Source organism: Myotis yumanensis, unplaced genomic scaffold (assembly GCF_028538775.1).
Source record: "Myotis yumanensis isolate MYYU_CA2020_CCGP unplaced genomic scaffold, mMyoYum1.0.hap1 SCAF_12, whole genome shotgun sequence".
Lineage (NCBI taxonomy): Eukaryota > Metazoa > Chordata > Mammalia > Chiroptera > Vespertilionidae > Myotis > Myotis yumanensis.
In genome coordinates, this window is record NW_027223763.1 from 10,254,435 (window position 1) to 10,277,462 (window position 23,028).

The window sequence follows — 23,028 nt, forward strand, 5'->3', positions numbered from 1 at the left end:
ATGTCAATTTAATATGGTCCAAATCTAACATTGGCTGAGCTTCAATTGTGACTCTAGCTACTGTTCTGGAAAATGGGAAGAGATGGATAGGCTGAACCTCTTTGATTCGTGCTGATTCTTGTTTTCATGAGAGGCAGTGGGGTGCAGTGTAAGAGAGATCTGGGTCTAAATTCTGGCTCCATCAAATACTAACTTGGTTCTCTCTGGCCTCTCTCTCTTTTTTGCTATGTTGAGTTTAGGTGAGTTAGCTACAGAGTTTCCTAATTCATAAAAGTAACTCAGTAGTTTCTCTTCTTCTCTCCTTTCCTTCTTCTGACTAGTGGCACAATCTGTGGGGTTTCACAGTTAATTTGTTATAATATTTATTATAATCTGTGAAAATCAGTTGCATTCAAGAGCATGGAAAACTAGATACATTTTTAAAACTATCCTTCTGGACATCTTAACTTGAAAAAACAACAACACACGGATTAACAAAAGATTGACTCAGTTATTAAAATTCTATGGCTTTTAGTGCCAGTTTATTAAGTTACATCTATTAAATACATCAATACATACATTTCATTCACAGAGATTGGAATTGACACAGTAGTGTCTGAAGACATGGGCTGCATACCAGTGAAGTACATATCTAACGACATACAATATGCAGTTTACTTTGGGAGTGTGACGTTTTAACATAAAACATAAAATCAATGAAAGCACATGGGGCTTATCACTAAAACCACACAAACATGTACATTTGTTTAATCTCTATACCCCTGAAACAAATGAGGGGAAAGTTACACATTGGAATGACTTTAAGAATAAAATCATTTGATTAAGTTCAGCTACTTTATTTACTCGAAACTGTGTGTCTCCTTCCTCCTGAATATATGCACCATGAGAGTGGTACTTGCCTGTCGTGTTCCCTCTTGTCTTATCTCTCCAGCCTCTTTGTAAGTGCTACTATGTGAATGATCAAAACACACACAAAAAAACCCCCCAAACTGATTCATGCATGAAATGGAAAGACTGCTGGGCTCGCAGTTAGGAGGTATGGATTCTAGTCTCAACACTGCTACTAGCTACTGTCTGGCATTGGGCTGTTTTTAGCATCTTTCTGAGCCCGAAGACATCCTTAAAATGATGTAAGTTAGAGCAGATAAACTACTGATTGCATCAGCTCTAAAACACCATGACAATCTCTATTGGCCAAGATCTCTGAGTTACTTTGTGTTGGATACTCTCCGAATGAGTGGGAAATGGCACCTGCTTCCAGGCTGGAAGCCACTGAACTCCACGAGGCCTCCCAGGTACTTAATGATCAAATAGAACACACAGAAGTTAAACAATGGCATAGTCATAGATTTGGAAAAAAAAAATCCCAGATATCATTTGGTTCAATCCCTCCTCCTCCCTCAATGAAGAAATGGCTTCTATAAAACCCTTGAGCTAAGCCCTTTGCTTGAATATCTCCAGGGACTGAGAAGTCACTACTAATATCTGGGGATATTCTGGTGTGGGATAGAAAATTTCTTTAGTTATCAAGCCATAAATGGAGACCCTGTAACTGCAACTCAGTCGCCCCAACGCCTTCCTCCAGAGACACGTAGAAGAAGTCTCCTCTTTCCTTCTACACCATCCCATTATCTCCTTCCAATTTCTCTGCCTGTCATTAGAATGAATACTATTTTATTTGCTAAGAGCAGATGGTAACTAGATGTGCCTAGTCTTCTGACTCAGATTCACGAAGATGGTATTCTAGCTCTAGATCTGCCATTAACTCCTTGTGTGGCCTGACAAGTAACTTCAGTCTTGGCTGGTATGGTCTTTTCTTCTTAAAGTGGGGTGATGTAAGGAGTTGGGGGCAAATGTGTCTCAGATCTTGGGAAGTTGTAACTATGGTTGTTGGAGTGGGGCAGGGCACAGATGTGACTGCTCTGCCCCATACTCTGTCACCACTGGAGCAAAAGGACTCAGGGGTTAACAGTCCACTGTTTCTCCTCAGGCCCAGCTGCCAATGTGATGTAATAGCTGTTAATATACAGGCTAGTGATGCACACTTAAATAAACATTCTGCTAAAAATGGCAAAACACTTCCAGGACTCTGGGTCCTAAGAGAGCAAGAAATCTTAGAACAAGAGGGTTCTGCATGTGTTTTGCAAGGTGTGGAGTATAAACTACTCTGTCCTGAAGAATTAATCCCCAATGTCACAATCATGGAAACACGACTGGGAAAGGACTTGGGAAATACCTCGCAAGGGAACTTTGGCAGCAGGCATGCCTGTGCACAGGGAGCTGGTTGAACTTTTATAACCCAGCGGAGTTATTGACAAGCACAGAGGTGGAATTTCCTCTGGGGGTGACGTAGCTTAAATTGAAATGGAGCCAAGGGCTTTGGCATGCCTGTTACTGAACTGAACCAGACACTTTTCAGGATGTGAAAGGTGCATCTTTTCACATTCTACTATAGCCGAGTTAAAAGAGTCAGAAATTTTAGTACCTTAAACAATTCTGTTCTCTCACATAGATCTGAACCATGCTAGGGTCCTAATGCTGGTGACCCCATGCATTTTGATCATGACTCCTGGATTTGCTGAGGGACACATGCACCTCTGGGTCATCCATAAAGTTCTAGTATTTTAAAGAATGTTGCTGGCCATACTTGATAATAACTTCTCTTCACATTTGGCTTTGATAATGGATGCCACTATAGAAAACAGTAACTTTGTCTTTTCCCCTTTTATTTATGGAAATATGTCCTTGGGTAGCTATTTAAAAAAATCACTTATTGTATACACAAATCATGTTGTTAATGATAATCCTTCACCAAATGGCACCCATTTTCATAATGAGAAAATATCCATGTGCCTAAAGTTAGCTAATTAATTAGCTAATACAACCAAAATGAATGAACAGATCTACAGACAATGGAAGTACTAAGCAGTTAGAATGAACACATCGGAGACTAAAATAATTTATCTTTGTGTCTCCAGGATGAGTGGGTACTCAGTAAATGTGGAATTGATTTGAAGTTAGCCTTTTGCGAGACACTGAACCAGCAAAGCACTTTCCCCCTAAATTAACCATTTTCTGAAGCATGTGCGCATATTCTTTCGGAACTTTCTGGCCCTTTGAATGCACTCCTTGTACTCTTTTTAGGGGACTATCACATGGTCTTAAAAAGCATCTCCCACTTGATTTTAAAAACAAGGGCACAAATATTTGCCATGGAAATAATGCCTAGGACTTGAGTCCTACTAGGAATGTTTGACTGGGCCTTTCTGACCAGTAAAAGCTGTATCATAGGACATTTAATAAATTCAATCATGAAAACTTGAGCACAATACATTCTTCAGCAAATGAGCTTAGGATGGGAGCAAAATAAATATGTGGTAGGATCTTTCCAAAGCTTCAAGTCTTTTAGGATAGTAGGAAATTCCAATTTCTTGAATAAACTTCCAAATCCACCAGCTGCCCAATGGAACAGTGGGTGGGTTTGAGGACCCTGGGCACAGGGGTTCTTCTAGTGGAGAAGAGGAGTAGGCCACCCTGGCCTCCTCCATGCAAATTCTTGCCCATTCCCCAGGTCGCTTGGTGCTCTCATGCAGATGCAGGCAGAGCATTTTATTTTCTTAATGGGGTGTTAGTTCTGATCGTGGAGCCAGTGAGACTCATTGATGAAACATTCGTGATCCACCCGTAAATGTTGTACCAGGAGTCGATTGAGGAAACATTCACTAATCAAGCTGGCTTTATAGTTACTGAGAAACCTCTCCGTTCTGCTTTAAGGAAAGGGTAATTCCTCCATCTGAGATGCCCTTTCTCCAAGGCCATCTGTCGTCCGCCCACCTTCTTTCAGAACTCACTTCCTTCATGAAGACGCTTCTGAACCAGGTGGAGGTGACCACACCCTTGTCCGTACTCCCACTGAGCCCTGTGCTCATTGTTTTGAGAAGCTGAAGGCTTTGGAGCCTTAACCTCCCAACTGAGAAATGGAATTTTTGTTTAATTATAACTCAACAAATATTGGTCAAGTACTGCTGCACCAATCATTGTGCTCAGGAGCCCCGTCACACCCCTCTGTCCTCTGTAGTCTCCTGGCAACTAGGGGAAGAGTTGATTTTGGTGCCAGGTTTGCTTCCAGACCCATTGTGAGGTATCCTCCATAGGGAGCATTTATAATAGAGTCTGAAGTGCCATGTCACACTGCCATGCTCCCATGTGACACTGACATGCTCTCCTACTTCACAGAATACTCAAAGTTAACAAGTTTCATCCCCATGGACTCATTTGATACTGGGAAGTAAGTTGGTGGATTCTTGCTTTACAGACAAGCCTCAATGTCCAGCCTCTCCTCCAGGGAAGAAGTCTTAGCTGAGCTGATTAGCTAATTGCATATTTAAATCCCTTAGACTATTTTAAGAGACAAATACCCACATAACACTCTGAGGTTGTGAATCAAAATTCAAAGCGGATCTAGGTTAACTTTTCCAGATTTGGAGATTGACCCTTCCCCCCTTCCCCCCAAGAGAATAAGTCCATTGTCTCCTGACACCAATCAAGTTTGTTGTACAGTTGGTCTACTTAGCTAGAAATCTGTCTTCAAGTTTCTTGAGTTACCTAATCAGCTGGACAGCTTACATAGTCAGGAGCGCTCCAGAAATCTTGCTGTCAGATGATATGTTTTTTAGGCTTGGAGTTAGTCCTTGGTGCATGTTGAGACACATTTGACCAGGAGCCATCTAGTGACATTCATATAAGTTTTTAGTAGAGTCGGACTTGTTCATAGTGTCTTCTGGGTAAAGATAATGCCCAGAACATAACAGGTGCTCAAGAAAACTGTGGTGAATAAATGCTATTGTTGTATTTTTGATATGCATGTGTAACTCATACTTGCTTATTTTGATGCCTGTGTACAAAATAATGGGAAAAGTAGTTTCTCTTATTTGCCATAGATAGCATCATGAAAACCAATTTCTTTTTTTGAGGACATTCATGAAAAATATGAAAAATAGCTTCTTTCCTTTTCTTCCTTCTTTTTTTCTTTTTTTTTCTTTCTTTCCATGAAACGATGTATTTAGGGAAACTGATTAAGGATTTCTCCTCTGAAAGGTTTACACTGTTTTCTAGGTCTTTGGATTTTATTGAAGGCTCCCGAACTGAAGTGAATGCTTCATAATCAAACTGAACAGCAACTGAGCCCATTGGTGACAACTGTGTAGTAGGAAGCTGTAGAAATGTTCTGAGTAAATCATCCATTCATTTGGTAATGAGTGTACTAATGTTCAGAAATTCACCAATCTTCTAGGTAACCATGGTAATATGTCTGCTTTTTTCTCCCTTTTTCCAATTTGTATTCTCATCAGTAAGGCATATGAAGTGTGGGCTTTTGAGCCCTACATTTCATAGCTAAACCATTGTCTCTGTGGAACGCTTCAAGAAAGCCCCTGATTATAATTACATATGAATGAAGAAAATTAGGAACTAGGAGGAGAGGACCTTTACACAGTGACATCTGCCTTGCCCCTATAGCAAGAAGGCTCCAAAGAAGGTTTTATCTTCTTTAGTGTAGTCCACCAAAGAGATGTCACTGACGTTCACCATCAGCTTGTCCCCTTCTTGCAAGGAGAACATGGCTCCTAGATAAATGGGTTGGAACCAGTTGCTACCTATTTCACACACTGTCTTGGTCCCCATTAGGAGCTGAGTGGGTTCGGGGTAGTTCTCCGTTACCTTGGTGATGACCACAATGATGATGTCTGGCTTGTTTGCTCGGCTTCCTTTGCTGATTTCACCACATTTGGATGTGATACCTCGGAATGTGATCTGGGAGTAAACAAAGTAGTCTCCCGACTCTGGGATCACCAGGAATTTATTGGTGTAGTTCATCCGGTTCTTGGTGAAGGCCAAGCCAAGTTCATGTTCCCAATCCAGAACTGGGAACTGATTATTCAAGGGCTGTGTGGACGTTTGTCTCACAACTGCAGAGATAAGAGAGAGGTTTAATTTGCTTGTGTTGGAACTCATGGACTTTGCAAAATATGTCTCATTATTATTTTTAAATTTATTTTTATTGTTGACAGTATTACAGATGTCCCCCATTTCCTCCCCTCTATCCCCCTCCACCTGGCCCCTGCCCCACCCCAGGCCTTCACTGCACTATTGTCTGTGTCCATGGATGATGCATATATGTATATAAGTTCTTTGGTTAATCTCTTCCCATCACCATCCCATCCCCATCCCCTCACCTCACCCCCGCCACCTGCCCTCTGAGATCTGTCAGTCTGTTCTTTGTCACTCTCTTTTAACACTGTGGTCCAAAAACACATGAAACACGGATAGTAATTAATAAGAAATGTACAAGCAGGGAAAATATTGGAACCAGAAATCCAGGATATTTTGGAAATGCTTCTCCAATATTGACAGAGCCAAACTATAAGCCAATGTAATTGACTTGAGGAGTGGAAGGGATCAGGGCTCTGGGCTCTGTGGGCCCCATTCCAATCCAGACTCTACAACTCTAGGTTATTAATCAACCAAGTAGGTTCCTCCTCTCTGACTCTCAATTTCCTGTGTATGAATTGGAGATAAAGCTCCCTTATAGTCTTGTTCTGAAGGTCAAGTGAAGGAAAGAGACACGGACATTTTTATCTTGATGACTGGATACAACATTATTCAATACACATTTATTTTCTTTCCCCAAATAAACTAGCATCTTTCATTTCGACAGATTAAAAAATAAGCCAATTTCATTTTAATTTATTTTTTAATCCTCACCCAAGGACATGTTTTGATTGATTTTTAGAGAGAGAGGAAGGGGAGAGAGAGAGAGAGAGAGAGAGAGAGAGAGAGAGAGAGAGAGAGAGAGAGAGGAAAACATCAGTCTAAGAGAATCAATCAATCGGTTGTCTCCCATATGTGCCCTGACCGGGAATTGAACTTGCCACCTTTTGGTATATGGGATGATGCTCCAACCAACTGAGTCATCTGGCCTGGTCAAGCCTATTTCATTTTATATATTTTTATATGTTTTTATGTTTGCATTATTTATATGTATACATCATGTAGAACATATGAATGAATACTTTCATGCAGCATATACCTGTAGCAGAAAAAAATGAATAGAATCAAACAGATTTCAAATAGGATAATTGGCAATAAACTAATACTTTACAGTGAAAATAAAAACATATTTTAATTTCCTACAGCTACTTTTGAAACCCATAGTAATCACCATTATGTACTGTCAGCCACAGTTTTGGAACTAATTATGTTTAAAGAAGCACTTAGCAACCTTCACACCTGGTGGTTGACCGGAAACCTGGCTCCTGGATTTTCCTAAAACATCTTTCCCATTTCTGACTACACTATGGTTTCTTTTGCAACTGTGATACATGTTCAGAATGTGTGTAGTCTCCCCTGGCCCCTCTACTAAGTGGCCTCTGGAGAGTTCTGTTGCTTCTTTGCAAAATCTGTGCAAGGCATTTTTATTAGCCACCTGTGATAGTCTCTACTCCTTTGCAGTAGATTAAAAAAGAAAAAATTCCTCCCAAATGATACAAAAGCAAAAGTCATTTAGTCTCTAGATACAGCAAATTCTGTTAAATTGGCATGCAATTAGCTTTGTCAATATAGCAGCAAGTAGGAGTGTGGGTTGGAAGTATGTTGTATTGGAAACAGTGCAGTTCTGAGAGTCAGCGCATCCTAGTCATGTCACTTGGGATAAGTGAATTTAGTTGCCCAAGCCCCAGTTTCCCCATCTCATTGGGCTAATATGCAGATCAAATAAATCATAGATGTAAGATGCCTACTGCGGTGTCTGAAATGTATTAGAAATTCAGTAAAGCCTAGATTCCTTCACCAATTTCAACTCCCCCAGTCAATATGGCATCTCCATACTCAATTTTTAGGGTTTTCCTGGCCAGCCTTTTCAATCTCACCCATTCTTTATAAGCGAGTGGTAAGTGATGGCAACTTGGCATCTCCCTGATCCTAATCCTTGTTCAGGACTCCCCACAAACAGCTTCTTCTTGAACAGATGTCTTGGGCCCAAGGATATCCCCCTGTGGGTTGCATATTTTTCTTAGAGGTCAGGAGGCATTTTTTTTATGATTTCTTTTTAACTCTGGTTTTTCAATGTGTTTTTAACATCTTTCTGCACTGCTGTGCTCTTTTCTGTTGAGTCATAGAGTTATATACAACTCCAGGTGTGAGATGCCAGGAATTTCCACACTAGACTTGCGGAACTGGCCATCTGGTGATATTACGAGATTGCTCATAATCTATTCACATCAATGGGAATTCTTTGGAAATATCTTTCTGAGTGTAAATGTACAATAACTTCATTTTGCATAGGGCACAGATGGACTCTATATATTGGCAACTCAGGGTCATTCATCTTTGACCAGGTTTAGAATTATGAGAATGTCAGAGTCTGAGGAAAACCAGTTTGGAATGACTGCATGAGTGAAAGAGAGAAACAGTAGAGAAAGGAAGAGGGCTGATAGAATCTGAAAGAAAATACCCAAGAAACATGGGCTTTTGGGTCCCTCAAGGAAGGAAGACATCTGAAAGCCCTTGATTGAGAGGAGGAGTCTGTTACTAAAGGGGTGTCATTTCTAGTTTGAAACCATTTGAATGAGTTTTGGTAAACGCTGAAAGAAATCTCAGGCCCATGGCCGCCTGGAAAGAACACCGAGGAGAATTACCTGTCAGGTGTGCCCTTGGCTTATCTCCACTAGCTCTGGGAGGTGCGTCTGTAAAGAAAGGAGAAAAATGCTTTGTATGAGTCAGAGGGTGACTGGAGTGAACACAACATTTGGGGAGTTGCATGATGCCTGCAACTGGAGAGAAATAATTCCTCTTCTTGAGCTTGTTCCAGTTCCCCTCTTTGAAGTTTTTTTTGTTGTTTTGTTTGTTGTTTGTTTTTTGGTGTTTTTGTTTTTTGCAGTAACAGGGGAGACTCAGAAGAAAGTCTTAAGCATAAATGAATCTTGGCTTCATGACTTTGGACAAGTTATCTAATCTATCTCAGACTTTGTTTTATCATCTCTAAGATGGGCACATTAATTCCTACCGTGGATGGAGAGTGTTCAGAATGATTCCTGGCATATGATGGATGGGTGCTCAATAAAGCTCACCTTGCCTCTTCTGTCCTCCTCCTGCTTCTGTGGGAGTGAATTGTTCTTTTGCCTTTTTCATGGTCCCTTTAACCATATCCACTGAGGTATCTAATGGCCTAAGAGAGTGGGGTCAGGTCCCTTTCCCTTTCTGGTCCTCTGTTTCTCTGTCAGCTAGCTCTCCAGAAGACCTCACTTTTTGGGAGTTTTAGAAATGATTATATTGGACAAGTTTGTTTTAACTGCAGTGGTAATGATAATATTATTGATGTTAAAAAGGAAAAATCAATGTATCCTTTTGATGTGGTAGGCATTGTTCTACTATCTTTATGGGAATTAACTAATTTAATCTACACAAACCCTGCAGGTGGGTACTATCATAACCATTTTTATAGGTCAATAAAATGAGACAGAGATGGGTGAAATGATTTGCCCAAAGGCCATCAATCACAGGCCCTGCACTTAAGCCACGGCATCATTTTGCCTTCTTAGTGGCTGGGGAGGCCCCTCACTTCTCCTCTGGGTTTGCATCCCTCTGAATCCCCTATATATTAAGAACTACTGGATATGTTCTTGTTCCCCACAAGAAAGGCATCAAATATGAATATACTTACAAGCTCGCTGATGTGAAGGTCCAAATTCCTGTGCTTTTGGAGTCTGTTGGGAAAGAAAGATATGGTTCAGACCATCTGTGGTCCTTCTGACCCCAACATCCACACAGCTGTCAAAAGCATGGGTGGGATTAAGATGCTGCTGCTACCCCTCCTAGGCACTCTGAGATGAGGGAAATGGGCAAAATATTTGGTCCATGGGAATCTTGCACCCAAGCTCCCCCCTTTTCTCCTCAAGTACTAATGACCTTTCTCTCTCTTATGCTTGTCTCAAAGGTCAACTTAAAGGTTCTGTCCTGAGAGTTTTTCCTGTTCTATTCTAGGGCACTCTAACATCTTGTCAATGGTTCTACTATTTTAGTAAAAGGCGAAAGATTTATGCGATCTGAAGAGAAACCAGAGTATGGTTCTACTATTTTAACAAATGATGACACTTGATTCATTTTCTTTTTTACACCACAATTTGGAAATTGAAACTTTTTAAAAAAAAATGATACCAAAAAAGAAATAATCACTATGTTCTCCTTCTCCTTAGTCTCTTTCTTGTTTCCTTGCAATGCATGATGACTTTTTCTTTTTCACTAAATTTTTTAAAAAGTATATTTTATTGATTTCAGAGAGGAAGGGAGAAGGAGAGAGAGACAGAAGCATCAATGAGAGAGAAACATTGATTGGTTGCCTCCTGCACACCCCACACTGGGGATCGAGCCCACAACCCTGGCATGTGCCCTGACCGGGAATCGAACCGTGACCTCTTGGTTCATAGGTTGACGCTCAACCACTGAGCCATACCGGCTGGGTCATGATGTCTTTTTCTTCATTGCAATCCCAGTTTGTGAGCCATTTCAGAATCCACACGGTAATGGGAGAAGAACTGCTTTGGAGGCAGACAGACCTGGACTTGGATCCCAATTCCACCATTTATTAACAATATATTCTTGAGCAGGAGGACTCTTTTCTCCTCTGAGCTTTGTGGTCCTCATTTGTAAAATGGGAATATTAACACCCATAGTCCTAGATAACTCCCAGGTTTGAGATAAGGATCAACTCAGATGAGCAAAATAAACTAACAAAATAGAAACAGATTCATAGGTACAGAGAACAGACTGAGAGTGTCAGAGAGGAGTGAGGTTCGGAGCTGGGTGAAAAAGGTGAATGGATTAAGCAAAACAAACAAACAAACAAAACAACAACAACAAAATCACCCACAAAAAAAGCCCCTCAGACACAGACAACACTATGGTGATTACCAAGGGAAATGGGGGTGTGGGGAAGTAGAAGAGGGTAAAGGGGAGATAAATGGTGACAGTAAGAAACTTGACTTGGGGTGGTGAACACACAATACAATGTACAGATGATGTGTTATAGAACTGTACACTACACTTGAAATCTATCTCATTTTATTAACCAATGTCATCCCAATAAATTCAGTACATTAAAAAAAGAAAAGAAAATGTATTAGCGCAAAGAAGACATGGGAACGAAAGGAACTACCACTCACGTGCCAGAATAGAAAGCTCATGAGCAAAACTAAGCTTTTTGCTTAGGAATAAGATTACCATCTTACATTTTACAATATTTCCAAAGAATCCTCTCTGATATGATTTTGACTCAACCCAGGGCCTTCTGATTTGGTTTTCGTAATTGCTCAGTCCCCAACTGTAATCCTCATGGATACTTGATCAGTTTTAAATCTTAACATGCATACGTGGGTGTGAGTATACTCTTGTGAATGAGGAATTGTGTGTCTGTGTGAGTATGAGAGAAGATAGCTCCATTGGTGGGAAAGAGTTTTTGCACCTGTGTATCTAAAGTGTCTGTGGTGTGGTGGTCTGTGCATGGCTGTCTCTACATGCATATATGTGTGGCCATGTGGGAGTAGCCATGTTATTTCTGAGGCTAGGCCTGTGAACAGTTCTGTGATGCTGTTGGAACCCAGACTGTCAGGCTCTTTTTGCTTTCAAGCCACATGACCTAGCCTCTACTGGAAGCTCTCTTGAGGACAAAGATCTCGGCTTTGACAAATTGATTTCATGGTCACTCCCTTTTCTCTGTTTCCTAATTCTGTTAATGGTGCTACTACTGCTTTCCCTTAGTTATCAGGCCTAAAATTGGCTTCTTTCTTCTTCCATAAACCAAACTGTCATTTCTATTTTGCAGTTTTTCTCTTTCTTGAATCCATCCACATAAGGCCTCATCATACTGCTTGCCTGGATTCTTCCAAGAGCCTCCTACCAGATCTCTCCTGCATCTGTTTTATCCTTTTCCCTAACCCATCTCCTAGCCTGTCTTCAGAGGGCTTTTTCTAAAGCATCACATTATCTTGGAATTTAAAGTTCAAATTTACCATCCCAGTCCCAGAGGTGGGGGAATTGGGAAATTACCCCAGACCTGAGTCTTACAGGACCCACAGGTATTAGTCTGGTGGTAAAAGGTGATAACCGTTCCAGACCAGGCCAACGGCTGTGCAAGAGTAAGGAGGCCCAACAACTCATGGGAGCAGTTGGGAAACTGCAAGCATTTCTGCCACCAGATGAACACATTAGATACATTTGCATAGGGTCATGAGTACAGTGGTCTTTGAAAACCTATGCCCATTGATGTGACTACTTGTCCCGCATCAGTAACTTTGATGGGGTTGGGAGGTGGAGAAGCAGCCTAGAAATGAGCTTATTTTGTAGCCCGTTTCCTTAGTTGCTATTGACAGAGCTGCTAAAGAATCAGTCCTTTGGCAAGGCAGAAAACTGAAGGTGGGGTTCTCAGAGAGAATGAGGGAGAGCTTGGTTGCATCTCCTTGTGCCTGGAATGGTACTTTCCCTGACTCACCTTCTTCGACTCATTCATTCTGCTAAGAAATCTTCTCCAACATCTGCTAATTTTTGTCTAAGCAACACCCAGCTAAGAGTTTGGAGCATCCCTTTTGGCTCATAGAACCCTTGTCATTTACATGTATTTGGGATGTGAGCACATTTTTCTATTTGCTCTGATGGATTTCTATAACTTGGGAACACATTTTATTTTTATATATGGATGGATGTGTGTGCATTTTATTGGCCTCAGAATGCCACTACATGTCTGGAGGCTGTGATAGTGCCAGTTGGCAGGTGTTGAAGAACACAACATCCCCAGAGTCCCCAAGAAGAACAGCAGCTGGGATTCTTTTCCTGAGAACAGCACGGAAAGCCTCCTGTTGCTGTTTCTCTTAGTAATGACTCTCTCATGAGAGGAAGATTATTGCAACAGAAGCGAATGAAGAGGAGATTTGAGAGAAGAAATAGTAGTTTATTTGGGGAAAGGTTTGTGCATTTGAGTTGGTTGGCTCAATGCCTGATCTCCAGATGGTTGTTGGTGACACCAGGCCAATAAAATGTCTATTGTTGCCCAAACCTGACTCATCTCCATTGCTTTTGGGTTCCCCTGGGGAACCCAGGAGATGGTGACTCCCGAAGGTCAGTGCAACATTGACTTCCAAATCTGTATAGACACAGTATTCAAGAGCACCCCAGGAGAATGTGATTTATTTCCTGTTCAAGGCCTTCACAAACCACTGGCTAGGAACCAGGATCCCATCTTAGTTCCCTTCCTTTCTCATTTATCACTCTCTAGGGATATTACTTATTTGACTGTTACTGCTTTTCTCTCTCCAGTAGAAGTCAAGTTGCATGCAGACAAGGACCCGGTCTGTCTGTCTTGGTTACCACTATATTCCTGGTGCCTCGGACAGTGCCTGGCACTCTCACTGGATTATCCATGTTGGGAAAATATGCTGGTGCTTGGGCATCAAAACGACAAGCAGAAAAGAGAGCAGAGGATGGAGGAAGGCTCAGCTTTAGTGACTTCAGCCAAAAAACTAGGAAAGAGAACTTTTTATTTTAGAATGCATGCAAAGTTTTGAATTTTTGTTTACATTTAAAAACTTTAATTATGTAGCAGTAGGTAGCCCAGTCTTTCAGGACTGGGGCCTCTATGTGCTTTCATCAGGCTCTGCTTGGTGTATAGCCATGGCTCTAGAAATGTTTGTTGAAAGTTGGGAGCTTTGATCAGAGTCAGAGCCAGGAAAGGCCAGTATGTCCAGTGTGTATGAGGTAGGGGAAGCCTGCCACCACCACCATTTATTAGCCTGAGCAACACCAGCCAGGCTGTATCACCTTTTTATAGCCTTTGAAGCCAAAGGTCAAAGAATAAGTGGAGGGTCTGGTATCTGGACCTTTAGACCAAGTACAGACCCTGGCACATATCAGGAGCCCCACAAACCTTAGCTGAGCACACACAATGGAAGATTGAATCTGAAGCAAGATGGCCTTTGAGATGATCTTGGCATTTACCGGAAAAATCCCTTGAGTATATTTTAACTAATTACCTCTTTGGCCTTTCTCCCAGGTTTTGTAGTCAGTATATAGTATACTCAAAAATGGAAGAGCTATCCATTGCATATTTTGTAGTCACTGTATAGTTTACTTAAAAACGGAAGAGATATCCATTGCTTGCCCTCATAAATGCTGCAGGTGGAAAGGTCTAAGTGTTTTATGACCCATAATATCCTCCCAGCACTTCTAGGGGAAATAGACAGACGTTTGCCTTCTTGTCTCTCTCTCTTGCTTATTCCTGTATCCACACAAGGATAAATGCAAGCTAGAAACATTTTATTCCAAAGCCATTTCATTTCATCATCTACTAAGGTAGGCTGGGCTTTAATTTACAGGCAACTTTCAGAGCAGTGTAGAGCAAAGAATATGGTACTTGCAACAGAGCAAATGTGGAAAATCCCAAGTCTCTTATTTCCTGGTGGTCTGACTTTGGCATCTCACCTAACCTCACTGAGGCTGTTTCCTTGTTCGACAGAGCAGACAATGGTTCTCCCCTCCCAGGACTGTGGTGATGGCTAAGAAAGACCACACACGGAAAGTGGATATCCGATTCGTTTCCTTCTTTCTTTGGGCTCAATAAATACTTGAGGCATATGTTGTTGGTTCTGTAGAGCTTCCCTTGGGTTTCATCATTTCAGTGATTAACAGAAGCCACTCTGTGTCTCTTTATGACTGTGGCAGATTGGGATCCTCTGGAGCTCTGGAAGGCTTCCTCCTTCTCCCAGCAGGAGAGGCTTCCTCAGTCCACAGTTTGCTCCTGGACGTCTGCCCTCTCAGAATGAAAAGGGGTTGAGGGAATGGGATGTACTCCCCATGCATTTCAAAACCTAAGCTATTGCGGCTGTCAGCTGTGAGGCCTCATTAAAGAGCCCAGGCTGGGAGATGACTTGTCATAGCCATTGTCCTGCTGCAGAAGGGCAGTGTGGGGTCTGTCAGGTGTGACTGCTGGGCACTTCCTGATGTGTTTGTTGACTTCAATAGATGAACAAATGGGTCCTAGAATCAATCCCTAGCTAGGAGCTGCCACGGGTATTTGGGATTCACACCTACAACTTGCTCTTGCTTCCCTTGCACTTTCACAGCTTGCCTCTACAACCTAGGGTTTCTCTGCCCTTTGCCCACAGACTGACCTTTGGAGTGGGTTGGGCTTCTCTTCCAGGCACATCAGGACCTCCTGAGGCTACAGTAGGACAACTGACTGCAATTTACAAAACACTTTTATCTCAACTCTGTTTCCTCTAGACAACACAGGGGATTATTATAACTGTGCTCACGACAGCAGAGATAAAAGGGCTCACCCAAGGTGGAGCGGGTAGGGAAATAATGTCTGTTGAGCATTTTTATGGCAGTTGCTTTTTGGATATCTCCTTGCAGAATTCTCACACAGTGCTATGAAGACAGAGAGTACAAGGCTTAGAGAGCTCAGGTGCCTTGTGCATCCCTCCATCTCTCCCTCTATTCAACAAATACTTAATGAGTGACCTCTGTGTGCCAGGTGCAGTTAGGTGCTCTCCGGAGGAAAGAGACTAGTATTTATTGAGCACTTACTATGTGACGGGCACTTTTTAGGTATCATTGGTTAGAAACTCCTGGCTACCCCAGAAGGTGTAATTTGTTGGGCATATATTTAGAGGCCAACTAGCATAGTGTTTAGGAGGAATGTGTATGGTACAGTTGAATCCCAATGTCACACTCTAATTGTATGACTGGACACATGGCCTAATGTTTCTAAGCCTCGGTTTCATCATCTCTAAAATGGAGATAATAGAACTTTCCTCATTGTGTGACTGCAAGAATTGACTGAAAAGATGCATGTGATAACAGCAAACATGCATTGCATGTGTTTACACCAGACACCACGCTAAGGACTTTATAGATGTGATCTCATTTGTTAGTCTTAAAACTCTAAATACGAAAAAACTTGGAATGGAGTCTGGTGTATAATACATTACGTAAGACAACTGATGTGGTAAAGCCATGGCTTTCCTTCAAGTCCGTGTCACTCTGAAGCCTGAGCTGGCATCACTATGAGGTCCTGTTCTGGGACATGTATGTATGGGAGGGAATAGGAGTACAGGGAACAAGGACCAAGAGCCTTGCAGGGATTTTCAGGAAGGCATGGCATTGAGATCAGAGGGAACCAAGGAGAACATGGGGGAGAGTTTATGCAGATGTTTCTAGAAGTGGAACCTGGAAGGAAAGGACAGAGGTAGGGTGCTGGTAGGGAAATAATGTCTGTTGAGCATTTTTATGACAGTTGCTTTTTGGACATTTCCTTGCAGAAGCAACCCTGGGAATCAATGCCTTGTACAGCATCCCTAGCAATTCATTGCCTTAGTGCTAAGTACCCACTGTGCAGCAGGCTCAGGCTGGACATGTGGGGTGCATTCTGCCATTCCTGGGGCATAGTGTCTGGAAAGGACAGAGGCCTGGCCTGTGGACCTATCCTGAGGACTGTGGGAGCCATTAAGGACCTAAAGAAGGCCTAAGCCATGGTCAAGTGCACCTGGGTCAAGAATAGATTGGAGTGTAGGTTGAGGATGCAAGACCAGGGTAGAGAAGGAGGCATGAAGATAGCTCACAAATGTCAGAGACTAAGAACAACCCTTCAATGCCCATACCTGCTCTATGGCCTGGTGATGGCAGATTCCAGAACAGGTGGACAAGTTGTTCTCTATGATGTAATTTCCATGAACAGGGAAATTCCCTAGTTACCACTTACTAATCCCCCACCTTCTGCCAGACACTACATTTCTAATTATTCCCATTTCATACATAAAGAAGCTGAGGCCCAGAAAGGTTAGGTACCATGGCTCAGAAGTGGTTAGGTCGGAATTCAAACTGGGTTTGAACTTCTGGCCCATTATTTTTCTAAGATGCAAATCTACCTGACATTCTCCAGGAGTCTAAATATCGTAAAACATTATGCTGTCTATTTTTTTTATAGGTAACAGACATTTTGTACATTGGGTATATGTTTAAAAATGTATCTGTCTTTCCCTTGTCGCCCAGCCACCCAGTTCCATCTCTTGGACAAGAGCAGAGTCACTGGTCTCTTTTGTCCTCTTCCTGGAACAGTCTGTGCATTTATGCACACATTCATAAATGTGAATATGTATTACTTTTTCAGAAAATGAAGTGCTCTGTACTCTATCTGCTGTTTTGTCCTTTGCAAACCCTTTAACATATCTTAGAGAAATTTTCCATCCTTACATGTGGAGATGCTTCATTGAAAAAAAAAAAGAAAAAGATCATGGCAGTTGCAGTTTTGATAGCATGGAAGGACCATGATTTATTTAATCAATGCTTTATTTATGGGCACATCACCTAAAGGCACTTATCCCAAACCTTTTCACACCTAATTTTGATTTCTGCTCTGCAACTTACCTAGTAATGAGTTTGTCATATTGAATCTTTCCTTATACAACCAACCCCAGAAGGAAGAGTCCACTTAAAACAATGTTTTTAACTGTTTTTGTTGCTGTTAATAAAAACTCCAAACATTTCTACAGTTGCTGTGCTTTTCCAATGTCTGATCTGAGGACTTAGCAAGAATGGAGTCTGTCCTATTTGCTGGTGGATGAGGCCAAGTGACTGTAGAAATAGAAACTAATTTCGGCTCTGTCCCCCCTGACCTACTCTATGACCCTGAACTTTTCTTTCCCATCTCTGATCCTTGGTTTCCTCAACTGTAAAACAAGGAGATAGGGCTAGATCAAGGGTCAGAAAACTTTTCTATAAGGGCCACACAGTATACTAACTTGGCAGGTGATATAGTCACTGTCATGATTACCCAACTCTACTGTGTGGCTTAAGAACATCCACAGACAGTGTGTAAGTGAATGGGCGTGGGATAGGGTGCTGGTAGGGAAATAATGTCTGTTGAGCATCTTTATGGCAGTTGCTTTTTGAAAATGGGTGAGATTTGGCCTGTGGGTCATAGTTGCTGACCCCAGGGCTAAGGGCATTTCCATTTCTTAGTTTCTATCTATGGATCTGTGAAGAACTTTCCTCTTCTACTTAGGGGAAGGAAAGGGACAAACACCCATCCTAGTGTCCACATTGCTAGGCACTCACTGGGAGCCTTATGGAGATCACTTGGAATCCTCCTAGCACTTCCATCGGGTAAGTAATGTGGGAAAACTGAAACTCAGAGTGATGTGTACTTGGCTCACTCTCCTCCTTTGGAGCCCCTTTGAACCTCCTCTTCTCCAGCCTCAACTCTTTTTCAGATTAGATTAGAAAAGATTCTTAGCAATGCCAACCTCCTGTGGCTGTTCCAAGGATGGACAGAGGAGGTGCCTTAGAGGAGTTCTGGTAGAGGGTGCAGCCAAGTAAAGAGAGGGAACAAAAGAACACTTTGAATGCTGGCAACAGAGGAAGGCAGGGTGGCTGGAGGCCAGTGATGGGCTGAGGAGAGGAGAGAGAGGGTACTGGATGAGGCCACAGAGACAGGCCCATAGAACAATCCAGTGAAAGTTCTCAAATAATCATTTTGGCTCTTGTGTGGAGAATCAAGCCCTGGCTTGTCTTTACAGAATTTCTTGTTTTACATGAGGGTGATCCATTCATTCATCTGTAAAAGGGGTGGATGGAAAGTGCTTTCCATGATCACAAAGCTTCACTGTGAGTGGAGAGAGAGGCAACCTGGAAACATGAGGACCTAGATTTGCCAACTCAGAGACCTAGCTTGGTCCCCTCCCAGCTTTATGACCTTGGGCGCTCACACAGACTTTCCCACTTCAAGTTCCTCATCTGCCAAATGTGACTGCTCACCGCCTCACTGCATTTCTGGGTTGCTGCGAATGTTCAATGGGATTGTCTTTGTGAGAGCTCTCTGCAAATGTGAAGTGGGAGTTAATATCATGTTATTGTTGTTGTTGTTATCATTGGCTTATCCTCTGCTGGCTGTGAATGTATTGGAAGGACTGGGTGACCCTCCTTTCTTACTCCTCCTTGTGTTAGAGTTGATTGCCTAGGGCCTGGGGCATTATAAATCCTTCGAAGACCAGATAGCCCCTCCCTTTTTTTTCAATGACCTGGGAGCTGTCTCTTTGAAATGTGAGGGGCAGCCTGACACAGTGGAGGGGATCCTGGAGCTGCGGTCAGATGGTCTGGTTTGTAGCTGTAGGTTGTGCAATCTTGTTACCTCCAATGGCCTGTGTTGTCTGACATGCTTTTATCTTTAATGGAGTCTGTGGCCTGGGCCTCAGGAATAGTATTTTAGCCACCACTGGCTTCCTTCCCCTCTCTAGAAGCCCTTTCATGAACCACCTCTTCCTCCAAGGCTGGGCTAGGAGAACATCTGGAATTCCAGAGCACATAGCCTATTTCCTTGTCACACATCAGGCTCAGAGCTCCTTAAGGTCAAGATCAAGTTTTCTTGGTGTTTGGTGCTTCGCATAGAGTGACAGTCATATCGCTGTAACTGGGTGAGTATAGTTCTCCCTGTTGTCAAAGTACAAACTGTTCCCACACATGCCTTTCTTATTAGTGCTGTCAAAGTATGGGTATTAGTATCCTCTTTTGGTAGAAAAGGAAATAGGCAGGGAGTCACATGCCTATTTCACACGGCCAGAGGTGGCTGAGCTGGCAATCAAACTCAGGTTTCTAAGAGCCACGACATTTCACTGCTACGTCCACGCCCACACAAGTTCGCTCAGTGACCTGGTTTTCCCTTCTTGAATCCCATCTATTTTTTAAAGGCAAATGTTTTTTATTTATGTTAAACTGAATATCAATTATTGTTCCCTGGGCAACCACTTCTTGCTTAAATTACAAGTTAATTTCATGTTAATAAAACACAGACGGATCCCATCTTCTTTAGTCTCCTCTGAGCTTCTTATTGTCCGTTAGCTACTCTGGATCCACCCTTCTAGGCCCTCCCTGTGCCCTTGGAGGCTGACCTCAGGGCACACTTGCCAGCTAGGAGCAGAGTGGCCCGAGTTTCTCTCCCTCATCCTCTTCCCTCCGTGCTGTTGGCAGACTTCTGGCTCCCCTTTATCCATACTGCAGGCAGGCCCCTCCTTCACATTGCGTTCCCCTAAATCTCCTTCCTCCTTTTGCCCCTTCAGACCAAGGTTTGGGGACCTGCCTCCCTCTGTTGCTAATCCCCAGGATGCCTCCAGTCCTGGAGGTTTCCTTTAATCCATCTGCATCTCGGCACGTAGACCCTTCTGTGAACCCATTTTCAGTTCTTTAAACAGTCTTCTTTAAACTCTCTTCTTTGAGTGGGCCAGCTGTTTCTTATCAGGACCCCAGTTGCTGCGTGTGCACAGCCTCATCCCCATTTCCCTTCATCTTTCTTCTGACACACCAAGAGTTACATCTCCTGGCCAAACCACAGCTCCAAATGTCTTCGCATGGCCAGTCTCCAAGGAGATTGGTTTAACTACAACGGAAAGTAGTTTTAGCCTTTTCATCTCTTTCGTACCTACAATAGGGCAGACACTCAGCATCTTCCCTCATAGGCTTCCTGTCTAGCCACAGCTCTCATCTCAGACTTTCTTCCACTCGCCCTCTCTGGATTGTGGCATTCCACCCAATGGCCTTCTAGATCAACGGAGGTGCTTTCTGGCTTCTGCCAACATAGGGGACCTCAGACATTGTTTTTGGCAGAGGGAGTGTTTCCCTTCAGAAGGCAGGAGAGCGTAGGCTACTGGAGTCACCCAATGTCTTCAAAACAACAGTCTCTTTCTGGATAAAGATGGACAGCATCCCAGAGTGTCAAGTGGACGCTGTAGCTTGGCTTCCCAGGAAATGGCACCATGGTGATCTTGGGGTCACAGCTTGACCTCTCACGCCCTGCAGTGCTCCTCTAACATGAACAGCATTTCCAGTTGGCTTGCCTATGTCTACATTTTCTGAATGATGGCACGTGGCCTTGGATGCTGCCGCCTGAATCAGGCACAGTCTGTTTGCTGACCCTGGTGTGTGGTGAAAGTTATACCATGGCCATGGCTTGCTTTCTGTGTCTCTGCTTCGCAGTTGGCCAGCATTGCTTGGAAACCAGTTAAACCAATGGAAAAGCCTATGGAATGTAACACTTGAGACTGAAATTAAACCAGTCACCCACAGATTATGCAAAAGCATTTTTAATAAGGGGCATTACTTGAAAGGCACATTCTTCAGGCTTTAAGGTTTTTGATGTTCCTAGGTCAGTGCTATAAGTTTCTGCATTGACACCTGTATCCTCTCATTGTTCTCCGTAAATCCTATATATATTTTTGAGTAAGGTCCCCCCAAACCCTTTCCCTCCCCCAGCAAGACTGAATGATAGACAATCTGGCAAGCAGTTCTTTCTGGAACATTGAAAAAGAATTGTACTGAAGCCAAGCAAGGGGGTTGGTTATATAAATTATAGCACATTCATATATAGTAATATAATACAACCATCTATATCCTCATGCTGCTGTGAATTTATTAACAATAAATTTAATTATAACATATTAAGATACTCAAAACAATCCCATATTATTAAAATATATGAAATTATGTATCCCCAAATGTTAACATTTTATGGTGGTTACCTCTATGAGGTTATGGGTAAGGATAATGATCTCCTTTGCCTAATCTGTACTTTCTAACTTTTTTTAATAACCATGTGTTAAGTTATGCAATTTAAAGGGTATGTTGTATTCTTTTCAAAGAACAGGAACATTCCCTACTTATCAGTGCACTGTGGTTATAATTATCTAGAAATATGAGGCTTGAAGTTGTTCCCACACAAACATAAAAGGGGACAATTCATTCCCTGGAAATATTAAGAACAAACACCCCTCCACCCCTCCCTCACATTCTGCATTTCCTTTGTATGTTGAGGCAAGGGAGGGAAGGAGGGTGATGGATCAGGGAGCCCTGCCCAGGGCTTCCTCAGCTTGCAGATCTATCCACACTGACCAGGGCTGTATAGGCTAAACTGCCTGCAGGGGTCTGCTGATCCCCAGGGAAGCTCCAGGTCTTGCTTACCTGGAACACACAGGCTTCTCCTTGGGTTCTGAGCTGGCCAACAAGCAGGTAGGCGGTGAGTCCTGCCAGGATGGGGAGTGACACCAGGCAACAGGTGAGAGCCCAGCCGGAGCTGCTGGCCCTGGCTGCCAGCTTAGCTCTGGCCTTGGGCCTGCAGCTGTCATCCTCGGGCAGCATTTCCACGCTGGCTGTCTCCCCAAAGCCCAGCCCCAGGTCCTCTGCCATGCTCTGGCTGGTCCTGGAGACAGAGCTGACTCCTCTTGCGCAGGGAGACCCCCCCATTAAATAGAAGACCAGCTCTCACAGTGTGTGAATCAATCACTGCCTACTCCTCCCCCTGGCCTCTCCTCTCCCCTCCACAGCATACTGAGCCCCGCCCTGTTAGGGAATGCACCGCCTACAACAGAAACCAAAGTTTGGTTTAAGGAAAAAAAAAAAGAAGAAGAAGAAAGCTTCCCAAACATATTTATATACAGTGTGCTCATGTGCTCCTTCTCTCGCTGACAGAAGGAAGTCAGGAAAGTCCCTGGAGGAGGAGAAAAATAATTTATCAAGTCAGTGGGTGGGGCACATTACAATATACCTGTTTCTGTGGTGGAGGCCTGCCAGCTGTGCTAGTCTGAAGCCTGCTTCTGCTGGAAGTGAAAGTGAGGGATGGGGAGGTGTGGCCATGGCTTGCAGACTGGGAAATGGAAATCAAGTTTGCATCACCACTGCGCAAAGTGCTGCCAAGCCCTCCATCTGTTTTGAGCTTCATAGGAGCCCATTCCCATTTCACAGATGAGAATACCGCAGTTCTGGAAGGTAAAGGCATGTGTCCTAGGTTATCCCGGGATTCAGGCAGAGGAACGAGGAAGATGATCTAGTTCTTCTAAATCATGCTTTGGGGTTCTTGCCTCTAGCACACAACTCCCTGGGAAAGGAAAGTGTATTTCTAGTCTGTGTTGACCAATTGTCTAAGCAAAGAGTATGAGGTCA

At 43.0% G+C, this 23,028-nt stretch overlaps 1 protein-coding gene across 1 annotated transcript; it reads right to left on the minus strand.

The window, feature by feature from the left end:
• Positions 1-528: 528 nt before the first annotated feature.
• Positions 529-22,290, minus strand: TNFSF15 (TNF superfamily member 15). The gene is made up of 4 exons (XM_070430045.1): positions 22,051-22,290; positions 9,719-9,761; positions 8,694-8,741; positions 529-5,966 (listed from the first exon to the last, which is right to left on the minus strand). The coding sequence occupies exons 1-4, from the start codon at positions 22,273-22,275 to the stop codon at positions 5,512-5,514; spliced, it is 771 nt and encodes a 256-aa protein (XP_070286146.1). The 5' UTR covers positions 22,276-22,290; the 3' UTR covers positions 529-5,511.
• Positions 22,291-23,028: the final 738 nt, after the last annotated feature.